Raw genomic sequence first — 20,643 nt, 5'->3', positions numbered from 1 at the left:
TTGAAAGATGAACAATTGCACACTGGCCATATATAACTGTGTATTATTGGGCAGTTGTGAAAAGTGAAAATAAAAGACTGAAATGCAACTGGGCATCTGTCGGCTACATCATTTTCAGAAGACGGTACTGTACGTCCACCCCCTATTTTTTCAGCCAGTACGTCGACACCTAGGACAACAAATAAAGAAACAAAGGAAGCAAACTGCTACAGGAGGAAATAAGAAAAAAAGAAAAGAAAGATTAACATTGGAAAAGAGCACCTGTATGGAGACTTCAAGATTACAGTTAGTTGCCAGTCAGAGAGTGATATGTATCTCATTCCAAAACCAGATGAGCTTTTTTCTGCACTGGTAGGAGGCCAACGTTTTCCAAAGGTCAATCTCTCCAAAGCTTGCTTACAACTACCCCTGGATAAGAAATCATGGAAAGTCCTGATAGTCAGTGTGCCACATGGATTACACTGGCCCTCCTATCGGCACCATATCTTGCCACATTTCACTTGGACAAACAGCTGGTGGTGATGGCAGATGCCTCTGAAAGAGGCCTGGAGACTGTCTTGACACATAGAGATGTAGTAGGCTCTGAACATATGATTGCATTTTTGTCAAAGATGAATTTCCAAGTTATTTGATTATGTGTTTCTTTCCCTTAATAAAATGAACTTATTTAGAAATACATACATCAAAAAAAAGTTTTGCATCACCCCAGTTCCCAGAACTCCTGAAGGTAGATGTTGACTGTGGATTTTGTATCACAGACATAGCCCCTTTGACTGTTCAGAGATCTCACTAAACCCACCCAAAGATGTAAACAACTATGCATGAGCAGCACCTATCAGACGGAGGGGGCCGGACACCTTATCAGTTGCAGTCATTCCACCAGGAAAGAGGTATATGGCTTGTGTTGTATATAGTTCAACCATGAACCTAGATGGTCAGTACCATGGTTCAATCATGTCTGCATTGTTACTTTGTGCCAGGAAGGGCTCTCAACAAGGGAAGTGTTCAGGCGTCTCGAAGTGAACCAAAGTGATATTGTTCAGACATGGAGGAGATACAGAGAGACAGGAACTGTCAAGGAAATGCCTTGCTCAGGCCGCCAAAGGGCTACTACTGCAGTGGATGTCCTCTACCTACAGATCATGGCTTGGAGGAACCCTGAATAATGCTTTTTGTGCAGCCACAGGACATGACTCAAACTGTGCGCAATAGGCTGCACGATGCACAACTTCACTCTCAATGTCCATGACTAGGTCCATCTTTGCAACCATGACACCATGCAGCGCGGTATAGGTGGGCTCAACAACATGCCAAATGGTCAGCTTAGGATTGGCATCACATTCTCTCCACCGATGAGTGTCGCATATGCCTTCTACCAGACAATCATCAGAGACGTGTTTGGAGGCCACCTGGTCAGGCTGAACACCTTAGATGCACTGTCCAGTGAGTGCAGCAAGGTGAGGTTCCCTGCTGTTTTGGGGTGGCGTTATGTGGGGCCGACGTATGCCGCTGGTGGTCATGGAAGGCGCCATAATGTCATCCTCCAACTGATAGTGCAAGCATATTGGTGATGCATTCGCCTTCATGGACAACAATGCACAACCCCATTGTGCATATCTTGTGAATGACTTCTTCAGGATAACGACATTGCTCGACTAGAGTGCCCAGCATGTTCTCCAGACATGAACCCTATCGAACATGCTTGGGACAGATTGAGAAGGCCTGTTTATGGACGATGTGACCCACCAAACATTCTGAGGGATCTACACTGAATGGCCATTGAGGAGTGGGACAGTCTGGACCAACAGTGCCTTGATGAACTTGTGGATAGTATGCCATAACATATACAGGCATGTATGAAGGCAAGAGGATGTGCTACTGGGTATTAGAGGTACCGGTGTGTGCAGCAATCTGGACCACCACCTCTGAAGGTCTCACTGTATGGTGGTACAACATGCAGTGTGTGGTTTTCATGAGCAATAAAAAGGGCGGAAATGATGTTTATGTTGATGTCCTTTCCAATTTTCTGTACAGGTTCCGGAACTAAGGCTATGCAAAACTTTTTTTAATGTGTGTATTATGCAATTCTGAATTTTTCATAAAATATCCATCTATATACTTTTCTGTTTCTAAGCATTACATATTTATTATATGAGCATTTGTATCATTATAATATCACTCTCATAATCATTTTAACCATGTATCATCTCATCTCCATTTTTGACTTGTCCTATATCATCATGTGCTCCTCTGCACACAATATATGATCTATAGGATAAATAAAATTACAATTACAATACTGCCTCTATGACTTATATTATAAAGATAGGTTAAAGAAAGGCAAACCTACATTTATAACATTTGTAAACTTAAAGGAAGCTTTTGACAGTGTTGACTGGAATACACTTCTTGACAGTCTGAAGGTAGAAGGGCTTAAATACAGGGAGCAAGATGTTATTTACAACTTGTACATAAACCAGACAGCAGTTGAAAGAATTAGAGAGCATGAAAGGGAAACAGTAGTTGAGAGGAGAGGGAGAGAGAGTGTTGTAGCATATACCCAGTGTCCTCCTATCAGTTCATTGGACAAGCAGTAAAGGAAACCAAAAAATATTTGGAAAAGGAATCAAAATGCTGAGAGAATTAGGTTAGGAAATGAGACTATAAAAGTAGTAGGAATGTCTTGCTATTTGGACAGTGAAGTGTTTCTTAATGGCAGTGGCAAGTAAAGTGTTTGTGAATAACAGAAATTTGTCAACACTGACTGTAAATTTAAGTGTTAGAAAGTCTGTTCTGAAGGTATTTGGCTTTAGTATAGTCTTATACAGAAGTGAAATGTGGATGGTTAACATTTCAAACAAGAAGAGAACAGAAGATTTTGAAATGTAGTGCTACAGAAAAATGCTGAAGATTATAGGTGTAGATCATGTGACCAGTGAGGAAGTACCATAAATTGGACCAACTTTGGTCATTTGGGAAACTTGGTCCCACATACAGGGAAAAGATTTTTGTTTTCCTCCAGAGACTATTCTTAAGATGCTGGAAATCCAGGTATTCTATACTCTTTTGCTAGTATGTATAGTCTTAACCTAAGTTGGTCACACTGGTTTCCAATTTAGTTTTCATGTTGGAAGCATTTTTACAAGGGATTCCCCTCTTTTGTCATGGTAAAGTAGTACAACAACTTTCTTGTCTGTGGATCTCAATTTCACCCTTAAAATACAAGTAACTACCAGTTTCCTTACATTATTTAATGACATTACCTCATTAGTAAATTTCTGTGTACTTTCTTCCAACATTTTGAAATTGCACTTGATGTTGCAACTTTGTTGTGGGCCAAAGTCACACCAGTTTCAAGTAAGTACACTTACTCATGGTGCAAAACTACAAATGGAGAAAATATCAAGACTCTGCCTAAGGATGTGTTTCCAAAATTGCTTAAGAAGTTTGTGACAGAATCTCATTAAGGCAAAGAAGAAACCAGGGTTTCAGATTTTAGAGGTTATGTAGCTATCCTTTTGATGCAAATGCATTTCAGAAAAGACTGCCTGGTGCTGAAAGGTCTGTGAATGCTGAATGCACCACTGAAGCATTCTTTGAAACAGCAATTAGTCTGAGAAGAGAGGCTACACCTGTTGTAAGAAAAAAATGGAAACTGATAAATGTGAAGCCTGGAAAAGGAATCACCCCTGAAGACATGGAAGTGCAAATGCTTGACTGACCTGTAAATGAGAGGAAGAGGAATGAGGGAAGGCCACGAAAAAATTACTGGTGTATCAGTTCCTCCAGTCATGAGTCTGACTTCAGTGTTGTTGATTCTCCAAATGATAACCTGGAGGGTGGGCAGCAGGACTGTGACACTAATGAATACCCTAACTAAAAAAAACACTTACCATATGGGATGGGAAGAGTCCTAACTAAAAAAAGAAGATGAATCATGCAAAGAAGACCTGAAAGAAAATGACTATATTGCAGTCAGTTATAACAGACAACTCCACCCTGGCACAGAAGATGGAATGAAGAAAATTAGAGTGATGTGCACGGAGAAAATTATGAATTTCTGGAAGTGGCCACTATAACAGAAAGAAGACGTAATGACCTGTGATTTTTCAGATGTAAAAATGAGTATAAATGAGTCCACACCAATTAGGAGAGGATATTACTGTGTTATGAAACTGGCTAACTTCATTCTTTTCTCAACTCATAAGTAAACTTGCCCTGTTTGTATTACACAGGTTTGTATAACATTTTCATTCAATAAAATGTTCAGTGAAATATCAATACATAACTTAAACTACTTTTTTTTCTTCCTTACTTTAGCTTAGAACCTGGATTAATATCATATATGGAAAATTTTGAGCAACCGAGAAAAAATGTTTTCCAAAAAATCAAACTGTTGAATAGGCTAAAGTTGTCCTATAATGGGGCAACATTAACTAATTTCAAATTTTTTTCAAACACCTTCTGTGTCAATAAGTACTCAGAAAATCACCACTTTTATTACAGGATTTTTTTGGAAATTTTAGAAGCAAAAATGAAGGACATAATAAATTTTAAACCTGAAAAGCCAAAAAATGTGGTTCAAAATTGACCCAGTTTACAGTAGTGAATAGAACTGGGGAGAAATTAAATTTGTGGCGCAACTTTATGAAAAGAAGTGATCAGTTGAGAGGACACATTCTAAGGCATCAAGCAATGACCAGTTTAGTATTGGACAGAAGTGGCGGGGGTATGAGACCAAGACTCGAATACAGTAAGCAGGTTCAAGAGGATGTAAGTTGCAGTAGTTATTCAGAGCTGAAGAGGCTCACACAGCTTAAACTAGCTGGGAGAGCTGCAGTAAACCACTTTTTGGACTGAAGACCACAACAACAATAACAATAACAACAACTAATTGTCAGGCAGCTCTTCAATGGACACCATTATAGAACATTTAGCAAGAAAATTTTTCAGCCACTAAATGTAAATATTCAGATAATTTGTAGAAACAGGAGCTAGTGAAGAATGTTCTTAATTTTTTATTGATGTGAAAGGGAATTTTTGCTTTATGTGGGACAGGAGTGTGTTGAATACCTTCTCACTGGAGTATAAGATTCTATTCTGAATAATACACAAGGAGGCAAAGTCCACATGAAAACTGGTTTTGTTGTGTATTGTGACCATTAATCACAGTTCAATAGATATTGATTTCTATTAACAGCTACAAAAAACATTAAGGAATAGATGGTTTGGGAAGCGATCAATAATCCCAAGATCTGTAAAATGGCTTCTGCAAGAGATGCGCTAATCAACAGTATCCAGACATCACTATGTAATGCGGAATTAACCACTATGTCACAAGAGGCAGACCCACCAGCATAAAAGGAGGTGGGGAGTATTGTGCTATCAGTAGAAAAGCAGTAACACCAGAACAGGTTGACCAGGACAGCTCAGGGATTTCGGACATGGACTAATTTGGATGCCGTCTAAGTAACAAATCCATTATGGACTGTTCAACCCTTCTAAAGGTATGAGATTTACACTCTGCAGCAGAGTATGCACTGATATGAAACTTCCTGGATGATTAAAACTGTGTGCCAGACCGAGACTCGAACTTGGGACCTTTGCCTTTCACAGGCAATTTGAGAATACTTTTGTTGGGCGTCCGTGAGCATTTTGGTGGCAAAAGCAATGGGTTGTTCCGAGCCGTCTGAAAAGCGGTGCGCAAGGACTGCACCGACCCCATAGTGAGAGGTGTCCATGGCAAGAACAAGATGTTGGCCAGATCGATAAGTAGCCAGGCACGGGTCCTGTTCCAGCATAGTCTTCAATTTCTGGAAAGCCGCATCACATGACGCGGACCAGTGAAAAGGTACGTTTTTATGCAACAGGCGATGCAACGGCTGAGCCACCAAAGCAGCAGATGGTAACAACTTGTGATAGTATGCTATTTTCCCCAGGTAGGCCTGCAGTTCCTTAACAGATGTAGGGTGAGGAAGGGCATCGATCGCAGCGACAGTTTGCTGAAATGGACGAATACCATCCCGAGAGAGTTGAAACCCCAAGTACGTGATAGATGCCTGAAAAAATGGTGATTTCTGAAGATTACACTTAAGACCGGCAGTCTGTAAGACATGAAAAAGTGTGCGGAGATTCCGAAGACATTCTTCAGTGGTGGAGCCAGTGACAACAATGTCGTCCATGTAATTGATACACCCAGGGACAGTGAGCAATAATTGTTCCAAGAATCGCTGAAAGAGAGCAGGGGCACTAGCAACCCCGAATGGCAAGTATTGGTATTGACAGAGGCCGAAAGGTGTGTTAAGGACCAGAAACTGCCGGGAAGCAGCGTTGAGAGGAAGTTGATGATAAGCTTCAGACAGGTCAATTTTAGAAAAAAATACTGGCCTCCAGCAAGTTTAGTGAACAGTTCTTCGGGTTGGGGCATAGGGTAAGTGTCGATGAGGCATTGAGCATTTACAGTGGCTTTGAAATCGCCATAGAGACGAATATCACCATTTGGCTTAGCAACGACAATGACAGGAGAGGACCACTCACTGGAAGTGACAGGAAGCAAGACCCCGGAAGTAGTGAAACAATCCAGCTCCCATTTTACACGATCACGAAGGGCCACAGGAATGGGCCGAGCCCAAAAAAACTTAGGCCGAGCAGTGGTTTTGAGTGTGAGAAGAGCTTCAAAGTCGTTTGCATGGCCTAACCCAGGAGAAAAAAGGGACGAAAATGTCGTCGACAAGGAATCCAATTGAGCATAAGGAATAGCATCAGAGACAATATTGGCAGAGTCATCTATGGAGAACCCAAAAACGCGAAAGGCATCGAAACCAAAAAGATTCTCTGCATTACTATGGTCAACCACAAATATAGGAACAGTGCGAATGATGGATTTGTGAGATTCCTCAGCATTAAATTGTCCCAAAAGAGAAATCTTCTGTTTATTGTACGCCCGTAATTGCCGAGTGACAGGTGATAGGAGTGGAGAACCCAACTGAAGATACGTCTGAGAATTAATTATAGTGGCAGCAGAACCGGTATCCACCTGCATGCGAACATCCTGACCAAGGATTTTGACAGTGAGGAATAATTTCCCTGAAAGGGGAGAAGTGCAATTGACAGACAACACAGAATCAGAATCAGCGTCATGTTCATGAACATCATGTATGCGGTCGGATTTGCAAACGGAAGACACATGACCTTTCTTTTTGCAATTGTGACCCACAGCCCAACGTTGGGGACAATCCTCGCGTGAATGTTTCGTAAAACACCGCGGGCATGAAGGAAGTTGCTGGGGGTTTTGCTGCAGTTTCTTAGAGGGTAGAGGGTTGTTTATGGTTAGGCCGAGGCAGCGTGTGGGAGCGTACTGCGGCCATGTCGGGTGGCAGGGACCCAACGCACGCGTCGTCAACAGCGCACAGAGGTTGTATTTGCCCGACGTCACCCCACGCCTCTATTTGCACCACAGCGGTGCGAGAAATTTCAAAAGACTGTGCAATGGATAGGACTTCATCTAGAGTCAGATTCGCCAACTGAAGGGCACGTTACCAAACTTCTTTGTCAGGCACTGACCGGATAATGGCATCCCGTACCATGGAATCCGTGTAGGATTCTTTGTGAACGTCAGTAACAAATTGACACTTTCGACTGAGGCTGTGAATCTCAGCAGCCCAAGCACGATAGGATTGATGCGGTTGTTTTTGACAACGATAAAAGGCAACCCGAGAGGCTGCCACATGTGTTTGCTTTTGAAAATAGACAGACAGAAGTGAGCACATTTCAGCAAAGGACAGAGATCCAGGATCTTTCAAAGGAGCCAATTGCGTCAACAACCGATACATTTGAGGCGAAATCCAGGAAAGGAACAGAGACTTAAATGTTTGTTTGTCCGTGACATGAAATGCCAAGAAGTGCTGTCGAAGACATTTTTCATAATCAGACCAGTCTTCCGCCGTCTCGTCGTAAGGAGGAAAAGGAGGTATAGACAATGACGAGAAATGCCCCGCATTTGAAGCCGTGACGAAATTACGAATCACCAATGTTAGAAGTGTTTGCTGTTCAATGAGATCTTGCAATAGTTGCTCGACAGTAGGCATGGAAACCTGTGGGTCAACAATGAAAAGGAAAAATCCCATCCTCATCGCCAATTGTTATAATGTCAAGTTGAACACATATATTTCGAAACGACACAACACATATATTTCACTGAGCAAGTTGACAAAGCAAGACATGTGAACACTGTAACATTCGAATGAGCACTGATTCCAAGTCTAGCGGCCGCTGGCTGGCTGGCCGCTTAGGTGGCGCAGCTGCTGCATGGCTGGCAGACAGCGCCGCATGTAGAGGACGCGTGTAATTGCGCGGTGGCACTTTGAATGATCGGCGAGTCACAACACATATATGTGAAGAAGAGTATTTGAGTAATTTACTTCACATAATAACTCCATGAGGGTTTTTGCTTCTGAGTGAATTATTTACAGTATATCCCTGACAAAGCATGGAGTAATTGTGATCTGGTTTCATGTATATTGATTGGGGTTGCTTCTTGCATGTGTGCTATTGCTTAATCCCACAACTGTCTATAATACTGTTCTAAATTGCTTCCAGGGAGCAATTAATAAATATGTTGCCTTTCTGACTGCTGTCATTTATTCTTTGACTGTATTCTTTATTACTAAGTTCTCTCATTCTTTACTGATTTATTCCCTGTGTAACTTTTATTATCTGAATTACAAATTTCAGACCTACAGATGTTTGTTTTCAATTTTTTCAAGAGGTACCAGAGTATTTATTTTAATCTGAAATTAGTCCTGCTTCTCTGTTTGTCTTAAATGTATCACATTATATCCTTTTTCTTGCACACAGTATTTTGATTCCTTCTGTAATACATGACTTTTTTGTTATTGGTGCATACTTTATTATTTTCTTTGGAAAGCAACTGTTAAAGACTGACAGGAATTTCTCTATAAATACATCAGATTTAGAATAGATCATACATTATACACATCAAACCATTCAGCTTCCTGTCATACTGCCTGAAACTTTCTGTTATCAATTCCTTAATTTCTTTGTTTTGTACTATACTACTTCATTCCAATCAGGTGGATTATTCAATGTACACCTTCAGTCATTTGTAGGGAACAGCATGTAAGTGAAGCACATTATGGAGGGTATTTCCTATTGTACCACATATCAGGGTGTCCTGCCTTTGAGTCCTTATGGAAGTATACTTAGGGATTTTTTTGTATATTCCTCGATATATTCATTTGTTTGCCAGTTCACATTTTTCAGCCTTTCCAAGTCCCATGGTCCAAGGTAACCTGTGCTTGTATTTGTATACATTCAATAACTCCCCTTACTCCTATTTAGTATCAGTCACGCATACTTGAAGAATATTGTGGGAGAGGGCATGTAATTGATCTATAAGCAGTTGTCTTTGTAAACTGACTACATTTTCAAGGGAAAATACCAATAAACCAAAGCCTACCACAAGCATTATGTGCCTCTGTTCCTATGTTGTCTTCAATTTCCTGTCTCCACAAGCTGTTCTCTCAGGGGTTTGCATGAGCTGACTGATTCCAGTTGAGACTCATTAATACTGTAGTTCCAGGATACCACATTTCTGTGTTTCATGGAGTGAACAATATTACATTTCTGAACATGGACAGGACAGGATTAACAGAGTACAATGAGAGAGTTCAAAGAAGAGTAATATGTTTTGTAATATTGAGAACTATGGGAGAGAGTGTCACAGACATGATACAGGAACTGGGATGGACATCATTAAAACAAGGGGGTTTCTTGTTGTAGCTTGATATGCTCATGAAATTTGAACCTCCAACTTTCTCCTCCCAATGCAAAAATATTTTATTGATGCTGACCTACATGGAGAGAAACAATTATCATGATAAATGTAAAGGTGGTTGGATGAAACCTCTGCCAAGCACTCGATTTGCAGAGTAGCCACATAGATGTAGATGTAGATGTATGTGGTGTTCAAATTTCTTACTCCGCAAATAGTTCTCTCAGGTACTTGCATGAGTTGACTGATTCCAGTTGTGATTCATTGACATTGTAGTCCTAGGATACCTTTTCTCTCTCTCTCTCTCTCTCTCTCTCTCTCTCTCTCTCTCTCTCTCTCTCTCTCTCTCTGGAGTAGGTGGTGGTGGGAGGGTGCCCCGGTGTAAAACCTGTGCCATGCACCCTCCCACCACCACCTACTCCAGTCCTGGAACACGGAAGGTGTACACGATCAAAGGCAGAGCCACGTGTGAAAGCACCCGCGTGATTTACCAACTGACCTGCCTACACTGTGAAGCTTTCTATGTGGGAATGACCAGCAACAAACTGTCCATTCGCATGAACGGACACAGGCAGACAGTGTTTGTTGGTAATGAGGATCACCCTATGGCTAAACATGCCTTGGTGCATGGCCAGCACATCTTGGCACAGTGCTACACTGTCCGGGTTATCTGGATATTTCCCACTAATACCAGGATGTAGGTTTTAAGGGAGAGGGTAAGGAGTCATTCCAATCCCGGGAGCGGAAAGACTTACCTTAGGGGGAAAAAAAGACGGGTATACACTCGCACACACACACATATCCATCCACACATATACAGACACAAGCAGACATTGAATTTTGTGTGTGTGTTTGTTTGTGTGTCTGTCGACCTGTCAGATATATATTTCCTACGTGGAATGTTTCCCTCATATATATACACTCCTGGAAATGGAAAAAAGAACACATTGACACCGGTGTGTCAGACCCACCATACTTGCTCCGGACACTGCGAGAGGGCTGTACAAGCAATGATCACACGCACGGCACAGCGGACACACCAGGAACCGCGGTGTTGGCCGTCGAATGGCGCTAGCTGCGCAGCATTTGTGCACCGCCGCCGTCAGTGTCAGCCTGTTTGCCGTGGCATACGGAGCTCCATCGCAGTCTTTAACACTGGTAGCATGCCGCGACAGCGTGGACGTGAACCGTATGTGCAGTTGACGGACTTTCAGCGAGGGCGTATAGTGGGCATGCGGGAGGGCGGGTGGACGTACCGCCGAATTGCTCAACACATGGGGCGTGAGGTCTCCACAGTACATCGATGTTGTCGCCAGTGGTCGGCGGAAGGTGCACATGCCCGTCGACCTGGGACCGGACCGCAGCGACGCACGGATGCACGCCAAGACCGTAGGATCCTACGCAGTGCCGTAGGGGACCACACCGCCACTTCCCAGCAAATTAGGGACACTGTTGCTCCTGGGGTATCGGCGAGGACCATTCGCAACCGTCTCCATGAAGCTGGGCTACGGTCCCGCACACCGTTAGGCCATCTTCCGCTCACGCCCCAACATCGTGCAGCCCGCCTCCAGGGGTGTCGCGACAGGCGTGAATGGAGGGACGAATGGAGACGTGTCGTCTTCAGCGATGAGAGTCGCTTCTGCCTTGGTGCCAATGATGGTCGTATGCGTGTTTGGCGCCGTGCAGGTGAGCGCCACAATCAGGACTGCATACGACCGAGGCACACAGGGCCAACACCCGGCATCATGGTGTGGGGAGCGATCTCCTACACTGGCCGTACACCACTGGTGATCGTCGAGGGGACACTGAATAGTGCACGGTACATCCAAACCGTCATCGAACCCATCATTCTACCATTCCTAGACCGGCAAGGGAACTTGCTGTTCCAACAGGACAATGCACGTCCGCATGTATCCCGTGCCACCCAACGTGCTCTAGAAGGTGTAAGTCAACTACCCTGGCCAGCAAGATCTCCGGATCTGTCCCCCATTGAGCATGTTTGGGACTGGATGAAGCGTCGTCTCACGCGGTCTGCACGTCCAGCACGAATGCTGGTCCAACTGAGGCGCCAGGTGGAAATGGCATGGCAAGCCGTTCCACAGGACTACATCCAGCATCTCTACGATCGTCTCCATGGGAGAATAGCAGCTTCCATTGCTGCAAAAGGTGGATATACACTGTACTAGTGCCGACATTGTGCATGCTCTGTTGCCTGTGTCTATGTGCCTGTGGTTCTGTCAGTGTGATCATGTGATGTATCTGACCCCAGGAATGTGTCAATAAAGTTTCCCCTTCCTGGGACAATGAATTCACGGTGTTCTTATTTCAATTTCCAGGAGTGTATATATATATATATATATATATATATATATATATATATATATATATATAAAAAGCATGGTCGTAGGAATTGAAGAATAGTTTGTAGAGGAAAAGGCAAAGTGTGTGGCTTGGTGCATTAAAACAAAGTCAGACATCCAAGTTCAAAGAAATTGCAGAAGGTGATACGAAAAATCCTGACCTCTTGGCCATCTATAAGAAAATAGCATATAAACTTCATTGAAAGAGGGAGTGTGAATTTGAAGCAATATACAGGCAGCAAGATGAAGCACCTCTACACTTAGCTTTGCCAGTGAGACATTATCTTACAGGACTCTCCCAAAACAATGGACTGGAAGAGGTGGTCAAATTCCCTGGCCTCTTTGATCCCCTGACATTACACTCCTCGACTTCTTTAGTGGGATTATGTCAATGACCTAGTGTACCATGTCCCTATGCATGATGTTGCCAATTTGAAGGCAAGAATACTGGCAAATACTGAGACAGCTAATCTTGACATATTAGAATAGTCTTGGACTGAGTTGGAATATTGTGTAGATACAGTATGTGGCATAAGGGTAGTGCATGTAGAGCTTGATCAAAGAATGAGCAAAAAACTTTTTGAGCTGGTGCATCAAACAAACTTTTTTCTCTCTAAGATGATTACTACAATTTGAGTTACTAGACACTGAAGTTGTAAAGTCTCTTTTGGGACACCCTGTAGATAACTGCATCTTCTACAATAAGCCTGAGGTTACTATTAATATTGTCTGCCAAAACATTAACATAAACCAGGAACAAAAAGTGCCCTGGTACATGCCATAATTTACTTCTAAATCTGTCAATCCTCCATCATAGATAACATGCTGCATACTGTACCAAGAAATCTTCAATCCATTCCCAAATTTCATTTGATATTTCACATTATTGTAATTATGTTAATAACCATTGGTGTGGTAGTGACTCAAATGCTCTTACAAAGTCAAGAAATACTGCTTTGTTCCATAGCTTTCAGCATGTTATGTAAGAAAAGTGTGAGTTGGGTTTTGCATGATTGCTGATTTTGGAAACTGTGGTGGTCGAGGTCGTTTTGTTTGGGATACCCCATTATATTCAAACTTTGAATATTCTCTAGGGTTCCGCAGTAGATGAATGTCAATGATATTTGACAGCAGATTGATGTGACTTGTGCTTTCCTCCAATTATTGAGCACAGATTCTTGTTTGAAGGATGTGTGATGTATTACAGTTAAAAGAGAGACTAACTCAGTCACAGATTTTGAGTAATGGTTAGTTGTGCATCAGGGCCAGGGAGGCCACTGAATTCAGATAAATATTTATATCATTGATTAAGGGTTCATTTACAAATATATTATCTATTAGTGTAGCATATTCTGTTCAGTTCTGCTGGGAAAATCAATTACAGAACTCAGGTTGTAAGTGTTAAGTAACATTTCAATTTTTTCCATAATTATTTTCTTTTAGAAAATTAATATTAAAAATATATCATTTGCTCTCTTTTGCATGCTTGGAGAGGCAATATGGATTCAAATTTCTTCAAAAATATCTGAAAATTTCCTGTTGTGAATCTAATGACAATCTACCATGGATCAGTATGAGATCAGTGAGAGGGAGGAGAGGGGAGCGGGACAGCTTTTATGTGAAAATGAAAGTTCAAGTTCACAATTTCATAATTTGAAGCCGATATGAAATGGCCTAGTTCAGCAGTAGATTTTATTTTTCCCATTTCATTTTGCAGTAGAACTGCGCACTGTGTACTCTGAGTTATTTAGTAGATATCTGCATGTTTCTATGTCAGAAGGTTGACAGCTAGCACCTCACTATATTAACAAACACATAGCATGGCCAAGTGCAGTTCTCTGTCATCATTACTTGCCAATGTGATTGTGGACCAGTTTGAGAAGACTGTTCTGAACTTAGTGCAATTGAATTCAACTGGTTTCCTCGACTACATTCAGTACTTATGTGGTGTAGTCACAATGACCTGTAGAGATGATGATTTTTTCAATCACCTGAATTCAGTATATTTAAACATCAAATGGACAACAGATGGTAGTAAGGACAGTATCTTGTGAGTGGGAACAGAAGTTACATCATCATAGAAGTTTTAGACCCTGCACTGTAGTAATTGCAAGCGACATGCAACTGATCCCAGATCCTGGTTGTGGTGTCACCGCCAGACACCACACTTGCTAGGTGGTAGCCTTTAAATCGGCCGCGGTCCGTTAGTATACGTCGGACCCGCTTGTCGCCACTATCAGTAATTGCAGACCGAGCGCTGCCACATGGCAGGTCTAGAGAGACTTCCTAGCACTCGCCCCAGTTGTACAACCGACTTTGCTAGCGATGGTTCACTGACAAAATACGCTCTCATTTGCCGAGACGATAGTTAGCATAAGCTTCAGCTACGTCATTTGCTACAACCTAATAAGGCGCCATTACCAGTTAGTATTGATATTATGAATAATGTACCATCAAGAGCAACATTCACCATTAATGGATTAAAGTTAAGTATTCCACCAGCTGCGTCCGTTTTTTCTAAATTCTAATTTCCTTGTCCTGTTCCAGACCTCACGCCAGCCTACGTGAGCTAAAACGTGTGCCTTTCGGCTTCCTCTAGTAACCTGGTGTTGGCTCTCCTGCCAACCCACAACACTGGTACCAACAGTAGCTCATGGGGTCTGTTGCCTAGTCCTTCCTGGGTGCAGATCATTTGATTTGATTTTTATTGTCCTAGAAATCCTGCTGTGTGTCTTTACACATGGTCATGGGACAAGTCAGTATTACAATTTATATAAATATTACAATTAAGTCTTACTAAGAAAAATGACAGTTACATCTCTAGGATGAACCTCATCAGCTGAAAGCCTACAGTGATCAAGAAAACACTAAACTTAGTTGCTTTAGAATAAAAAATGAGTTACATCTGCAACCCCCTTGTGCCTTACACTAATGTGTCATTTACATAACCATTGACTAATTATAGATACATCATTGGAATGATGGATCTGTTCATGTTGCATATCTATCTTTTAGAATAATATGTCTTTGCTATTCACTTTTGCACAGTAAATTTCTCTGTGTGAGATACTCCAAAGTGGAATATAATATGTGACTACTGTGTGTACAAGTGCAAATCATGCACATTTTAGTGTTTTGGTGTCATAAATGAAACACTCACACCTAAGTGCTAGCTCCTGTAATCCCACCTTTTGATTTCAGGTGAAAGATGGTGTATCTGGAGTGGATACAAGAAGCTACTTATTGCAACAAAGTATCTGATGGCAGAAGGTCAAAATCTCCATCTAATTTTTCTACCAATGACTAATCCACATTAAATCTGCTGCTTTGAGGCAAGAATACAATCTTGATGTTTGTTTCAAACTTCTAACAATAATCTTCAGCCATTAGCAATCACACAGAGAGTTCTGTCTAACTTCCCATACAGTCAGCACTGTCCAGTAACACTGAAAGCAGGCTTACACATCCCACTGGTAACTTCCATTCTCCAATGATGCTAGAAATTTCAGAAATCAAACTTGTCTGATTTCATCAAAAACCTTGATAAGACCTCAGGATGGATTCTTTCCTTGAGCAATAATTGTGGAAGATTTGTGGGTGTGGTATTAAGCACAGGAAGAAAGTTTAATACCAGAGGTTACAGAAGGAGTACATTCCTGGACAGTATGAGGTCAGTGAGAAAATGTATGAGGACATCCTCACAACTGGAGAGCAACAAATAGCAGACAACTGCTGCATAGTCTTGATGCCATGGACCACCAAAAGTGGTTGGACACTATTGAAAAACTTGGCTTCAAACAATCACCTCTCCTAAAGTCATGCTCCACTGCCCAACAAACCTCCACAACATCCTAGTCCATCCTTATGCCATTCCCAATCCCAACACCTTGCCACAAGGATCACATCCCTGTGGAAGGCACAAGTATAAGACCTGCCCAAATCATCGATCCAGCACTTCCTATTCCAGTCTTGACCAGGCCACCTGTGAAAGCAGCCATGTCATTTTTCAGCTCTGCTACAGTCACTGCACAGCTTTTTATATTAGTATGACTAACAATCAGCTGTCCACCAGGATGAGTGGCCACCACTAAACTGTGGCCAAGAGCAAAGTAGCCCACTCTGCGGCACAAGACACAGCGGAACATAACATTCTTGATTTCAATGGCTGTTTCACTACCCAATCCATCCGGATCCTGCCCTCCACTACCAGCTTTTCTGAACTGTATAAATGGAAGTTATCCTTACAACATATTCTCCACTCCCATAATTATCTGGCCCCAACCTACAGTAAAATAATGTCTCCACACCCTCCACCCAACAGTTGCCAACCACTTTGTTCTATCATCTCCTCCTCATTCTTGTCTCCCACCCTCTTTGTTTGGCACCCTCTGCTAACGCGCCTGCCCATCTTGTGTAGTTCCTCTTCTTTTTTGCTCCTTTTTTCCCACCTCATTGCCCCACAACCTCCTTATGGTGCACCTGTTAAATCGCTGCACAAACAATCAGACAGCATTCCCCTGTTTCCCCAACTGTGTACTATTATCCCTTCCCCTTTCCTGCCCGTCCAAATTGCTGCTTCCATCCCACGTGATAGTTGCAATCTGGCCCGAGCTTTGGAGTTGGCAGCCATGTGTGCATGAGGTGTGCTTACTTTTGCATATGAATGACATGTATTTCTCTTTTGCTAATGAAGACTGTGGCCAAAAGCTTTGTGTAAAGGTCTTTTAATTGTGCCTGTCTGCAACTTAATGTGTCTTCTTTACGGTAAATAGCACTCTATCATTTCCTCAGTTGTCGTTTATGTAAAATGAAATGATTTCTACTGGCTGATCATTTCATAGATTATACTGGCCCACAAGTACTATAACAAATTGTCCAAGTTTTGAGTTTTCTTTCAATGGACACAAATCACTTCCAAAAGAAAAGAATACCAACAGTGTTTTTGCTAGGTTATGAAATATTCGAATTTGGTGTAATTTCCAATTGTTGATTGCAAGGAACAAAGGCTGATGTATCAGTGTCTATCTTGGATCATTGCTGAGAAATTCTCTGATTAGTTTCAAGCAGATTCCGTGACTGTAACGATCACCGTTCAACTTTTCCTGAAATAGTTGTGTAATATATATTTTACTAAAAAAATTCCAATGCACCCTACCTGAGAAACAGACTGCTAATGTAGGTCTGGGATATCTTGTCTGCAAACCACATAATGATTGTCTAAACTGCATTGTTATATCAAACTTTATTAGTTCTTTCCCGTTCAATATTAATTACTTGGTCACATGAATGTGAATACAATGAAATGAGTGTAGTACAATGCACTGCATCAGCATTCCTAAAGAGAACCACCCTACATTGTTTGGTTAGCCATCTTGGATGCTGCTTAATAGCATGATTAGTGATTTTCACATAAACTGATATTAGAATTTTTTAAAAAAAACTTACCTCATCAGCAAAAATAAATAACCTCTCCTGGTGTGCAAATTTAATTATCTCTTCAATGTTATTTCGTGAAAGAACTTGGCCTGTAACAAGGAGAGTATAATTCACTACAAGATAAGTACTCTGAAAACAAAATAGCACTACTATCACAATCAGTGAGTTGGAAAATAACAATTACCTCACACCTGTCCAGAGTTAAATGATCCTCTCATCTTTAAGACCTGTCAGTTTTCCAGCATCTGACTGAAATGGCCTGATGTATTTTTCCTGTCTCTCAAGATACCACAGCTGCTAGCTGTATTATTATGATAATGGAAAAACAAACAAAAATGATGGAGCATCTTTTGGAACATTGTTCCTGGGAAACAGCATTCAAAAATTAGAATAAAAGTTTTTTTAAAAGAAGAACAGTCTAAGAATGCATGTAAGTTGTTAAAATTTATTAATCAAGTGACCAGTTTCGATTTTGTTACAGTCATCATTAAACCATTAAACTCTGTGGAAAGAGTCATCAAACCATTAAACTCTGTGGAAAGAGTAATTCATAGGTTCAGAGGACAAAACTTAGGTATAGATGTAAATAATGTAACCAACTTAAAGCATGATTCCATAGCTATCCATAATAATTATACTTTACTGCAACCTATTATGAAATTATGTCATAATCTGTAACTATTTGCTATAAATGACATTGTGTGGGAGACAGTGGCTAGAACCTCACCTACTTAAGTGCAAACAGCCGTACTTTGGTCACCAGTGTTTATCACTGTTACATCGTGGGCTGCTCTTTGCTATTCTCTTGACCCGTGATCATTGTTAGATTTGGAATCTTAGATAAATTATTAACAGTATCTACATTTATACCTAAGCCTTGTCCTCTGAAACTTTTTATTACTCTTTTCACAAAGTTTTAGTGGCCTTATGATATTGTACCATGATCAAAACCAGTCATCTGAGTAACACATTTTTTCATTTTAACAACTCACATGTGATCTTAGACTGTTTTTACCTAAAAACTTTTATGTAAAAACAATGGAAGTCTAAGACTCATTACCTGAGCTTTCCCTATTTTTATAGTAGGAATGCTCTCCCCTCACATTATCTCCAGAGAGTCTCTAGTATTCCTGCTCTATAGGGAAAGTGTAGCTCACCAGTACAAGAGACCACATGTATAACACTATCATGACACATTCTTGAGTACTCTTCAAGTGTTTGGAATACCCACGAGGTCAGACTACAGGAATATATAAAGGCAATTCGGAGATGGGCTGCTAGATTTGTTACCGGTAGATTTGATAGACATGTGAGTATTACAGAGATCCTTCGTGAACTCAAGCAGGAATTCCTGCATGGGAGGAGGTGACGTTCTTTTCACAGAACACTATTGAGAAAATATAGAAAACCAGCATTTGGAGCTGACTGCAGAACAATTATGCTGCCACCATTGTACATTTAGCATAAGGACCAAGAAGATAAAATAAGAGAAATTAGGGTTCATATTGAAGCATACAGATGGTTGTTTTTTGCTCATTCTGTTTGTGAGTGCATCAGCAAAGAAAGTGACTAGTAATGGTATGAGATACCCTCTGGCACCCACCATATGCTGTCTATAAGAATATGTATGTATGAGGGTTGGAACTTAAATAGTGGCAACTATTTATTCACAACCAATACAAAAGACTTCCATGTTTGCACCCATTACTGTCCTTCAAAGTAGTCACCAGCATTGTGTAGAACCTGTTTCAGATATGTGGAAGGTGTAGTGTACCGTTAGCAGAGCCTGTTCTGTTGATGGTGCGAATGGAGCAGTCTACTGCCTGTTGAATCTCTGGAACAGTTCTGAAGTGAATGCCACGAAGCTAAAACTGAAATGCCAATCCAACAAATGGCATCATTATGGGTCACCGCGAAAGTCAAAAGTGCATCAGAGCCACAGTATGGTGAAAGTTATGGCGATTCTCATGTATGACTGTGATGGTGTTATCCTAACACATTACATTCCTTCACGACAGACCATCAATGCACAGTGTTACTTTTCATTTTTGGAGCATCACCTGCAACCAGCTTTGTGAAAGAAGCAGTGACACTTTCTGTGTAACCTCCCCATCATTTTGCATGACAATGCGCGGGCGCATACTGCACAAGCTGTGGCTGTGCTGTTCAGTCAATGGGACTGGTAAGTACTGTACCATCCACCATACTCCCCTGGCTAAAGTCCTTTTGACTTTGATTTGATTCTGAAGGTGAAGGAACCACTTCGTGGCATTCACTTCAGAACTGTTCCAGAGATTCGACAAGCAGTAGACCGCTCCATTCGCACCATCAACAGAACAGGCTCTGCTAATAGTATACTACATCTTCCACATCACTGGTAATGGGTTCTACACAACACTGGGGACCACCTTGAAGGACAGTAACAGGTGCAAACACGTAACTCTTTTGTATCGGTTGTGAATAAATAGTTTATACTATTTAAGTCCGAATTGTACAATGTAATTGGACTGATAAAAAATCTACTCACCAAAAGGTGGCAGGAGAACACACATATAAAGATATTTAAATTGCCAAGCTTTCAGAGCCAGCGGCTCCTTCTTCTGGCAAAAGGTTGAGGGAGAAGGAAGAGAGGAAAAGTACTGATAAGGTTTAGAAAATGGGGAGAGTTCAGAAAAGTTATCCAAAACCCTGGATCAAGAGAGACTTACCATAGAGGATGAGAAGGAAGGACAGATTGATGGGGACTGCACCTGATGCGATTTGAAAACCTGAGAGCTTAAAGGTGGAGGATGGGTAATACACGAGACAGAGATTACTGCCAAAACTTTGTGCACAAGTTAATAAGAGTGGAAAGTAAAGCGTATTTTATGTAGTAGTTGTGTGGGAGGGGGGGGGGGGGGGGGGAGTAGGCAGGTCAGAAAAAGACATAGAAAACTAAAAGGGATTGAAGAAAGGAATGGTTACTGAAAATACATGTTGAGACCAAAGAAATTAACATAAATGAAGGGAGAACCAAGGACTTGGTGTAACGCCAGTTCCCATCTGTGGAGTTCC

The 20,643-nt window shown here is 41.5% G+C and overlaps 1 protein-coding gene across 3 annotated transcripts in view; it reads right to left on the bottom strand.

Annotated features, from left to right (window-relative positions):
• Positions 1–20,643, bottom strand: part of LOC124606848 (alanine aminotransferase 1-like) — a 73,174-nt gene that overhangs the window by 12,642 nt on the left and 39,889 nt on the right. For 2 of the 3 annotated variants that reach the window (XM_047138925.1, XM_047138924.1), the window contains exon 7: positions 17,599–17,678. The exons of the other annotated variant lie outside the window; for it this stretch is intronic. In XM_047138925.1, coding sequence (XP_046994881.1) covers positions 17,599–17,678 — 80 coding nt within the window. The remainder of the gene's footprint in view (positions 1–17,598; positions 17,679–20,643) is intronic. 3 annotated transcript variants of the gene reach the window in all.

This window comes from Schistocerca americana, chromosome 3 (assembly GCF_021461395.2).
Source record: "Schistocerca americana isolate TAMUIC-IGC-003095 chromosome 3, iqSchAmer2.1, whole genome shotgun sequence".
Classification (NCBI taxonomy): Eukaryota; Metazoa; Arthropoda; class Insecta; order Orthoptera; family Acrididae; genus Schistocerca; species Schistocerca americana.
This window is presented reverse-complemented; position numbering and strand designations above follow the sequence as displayed.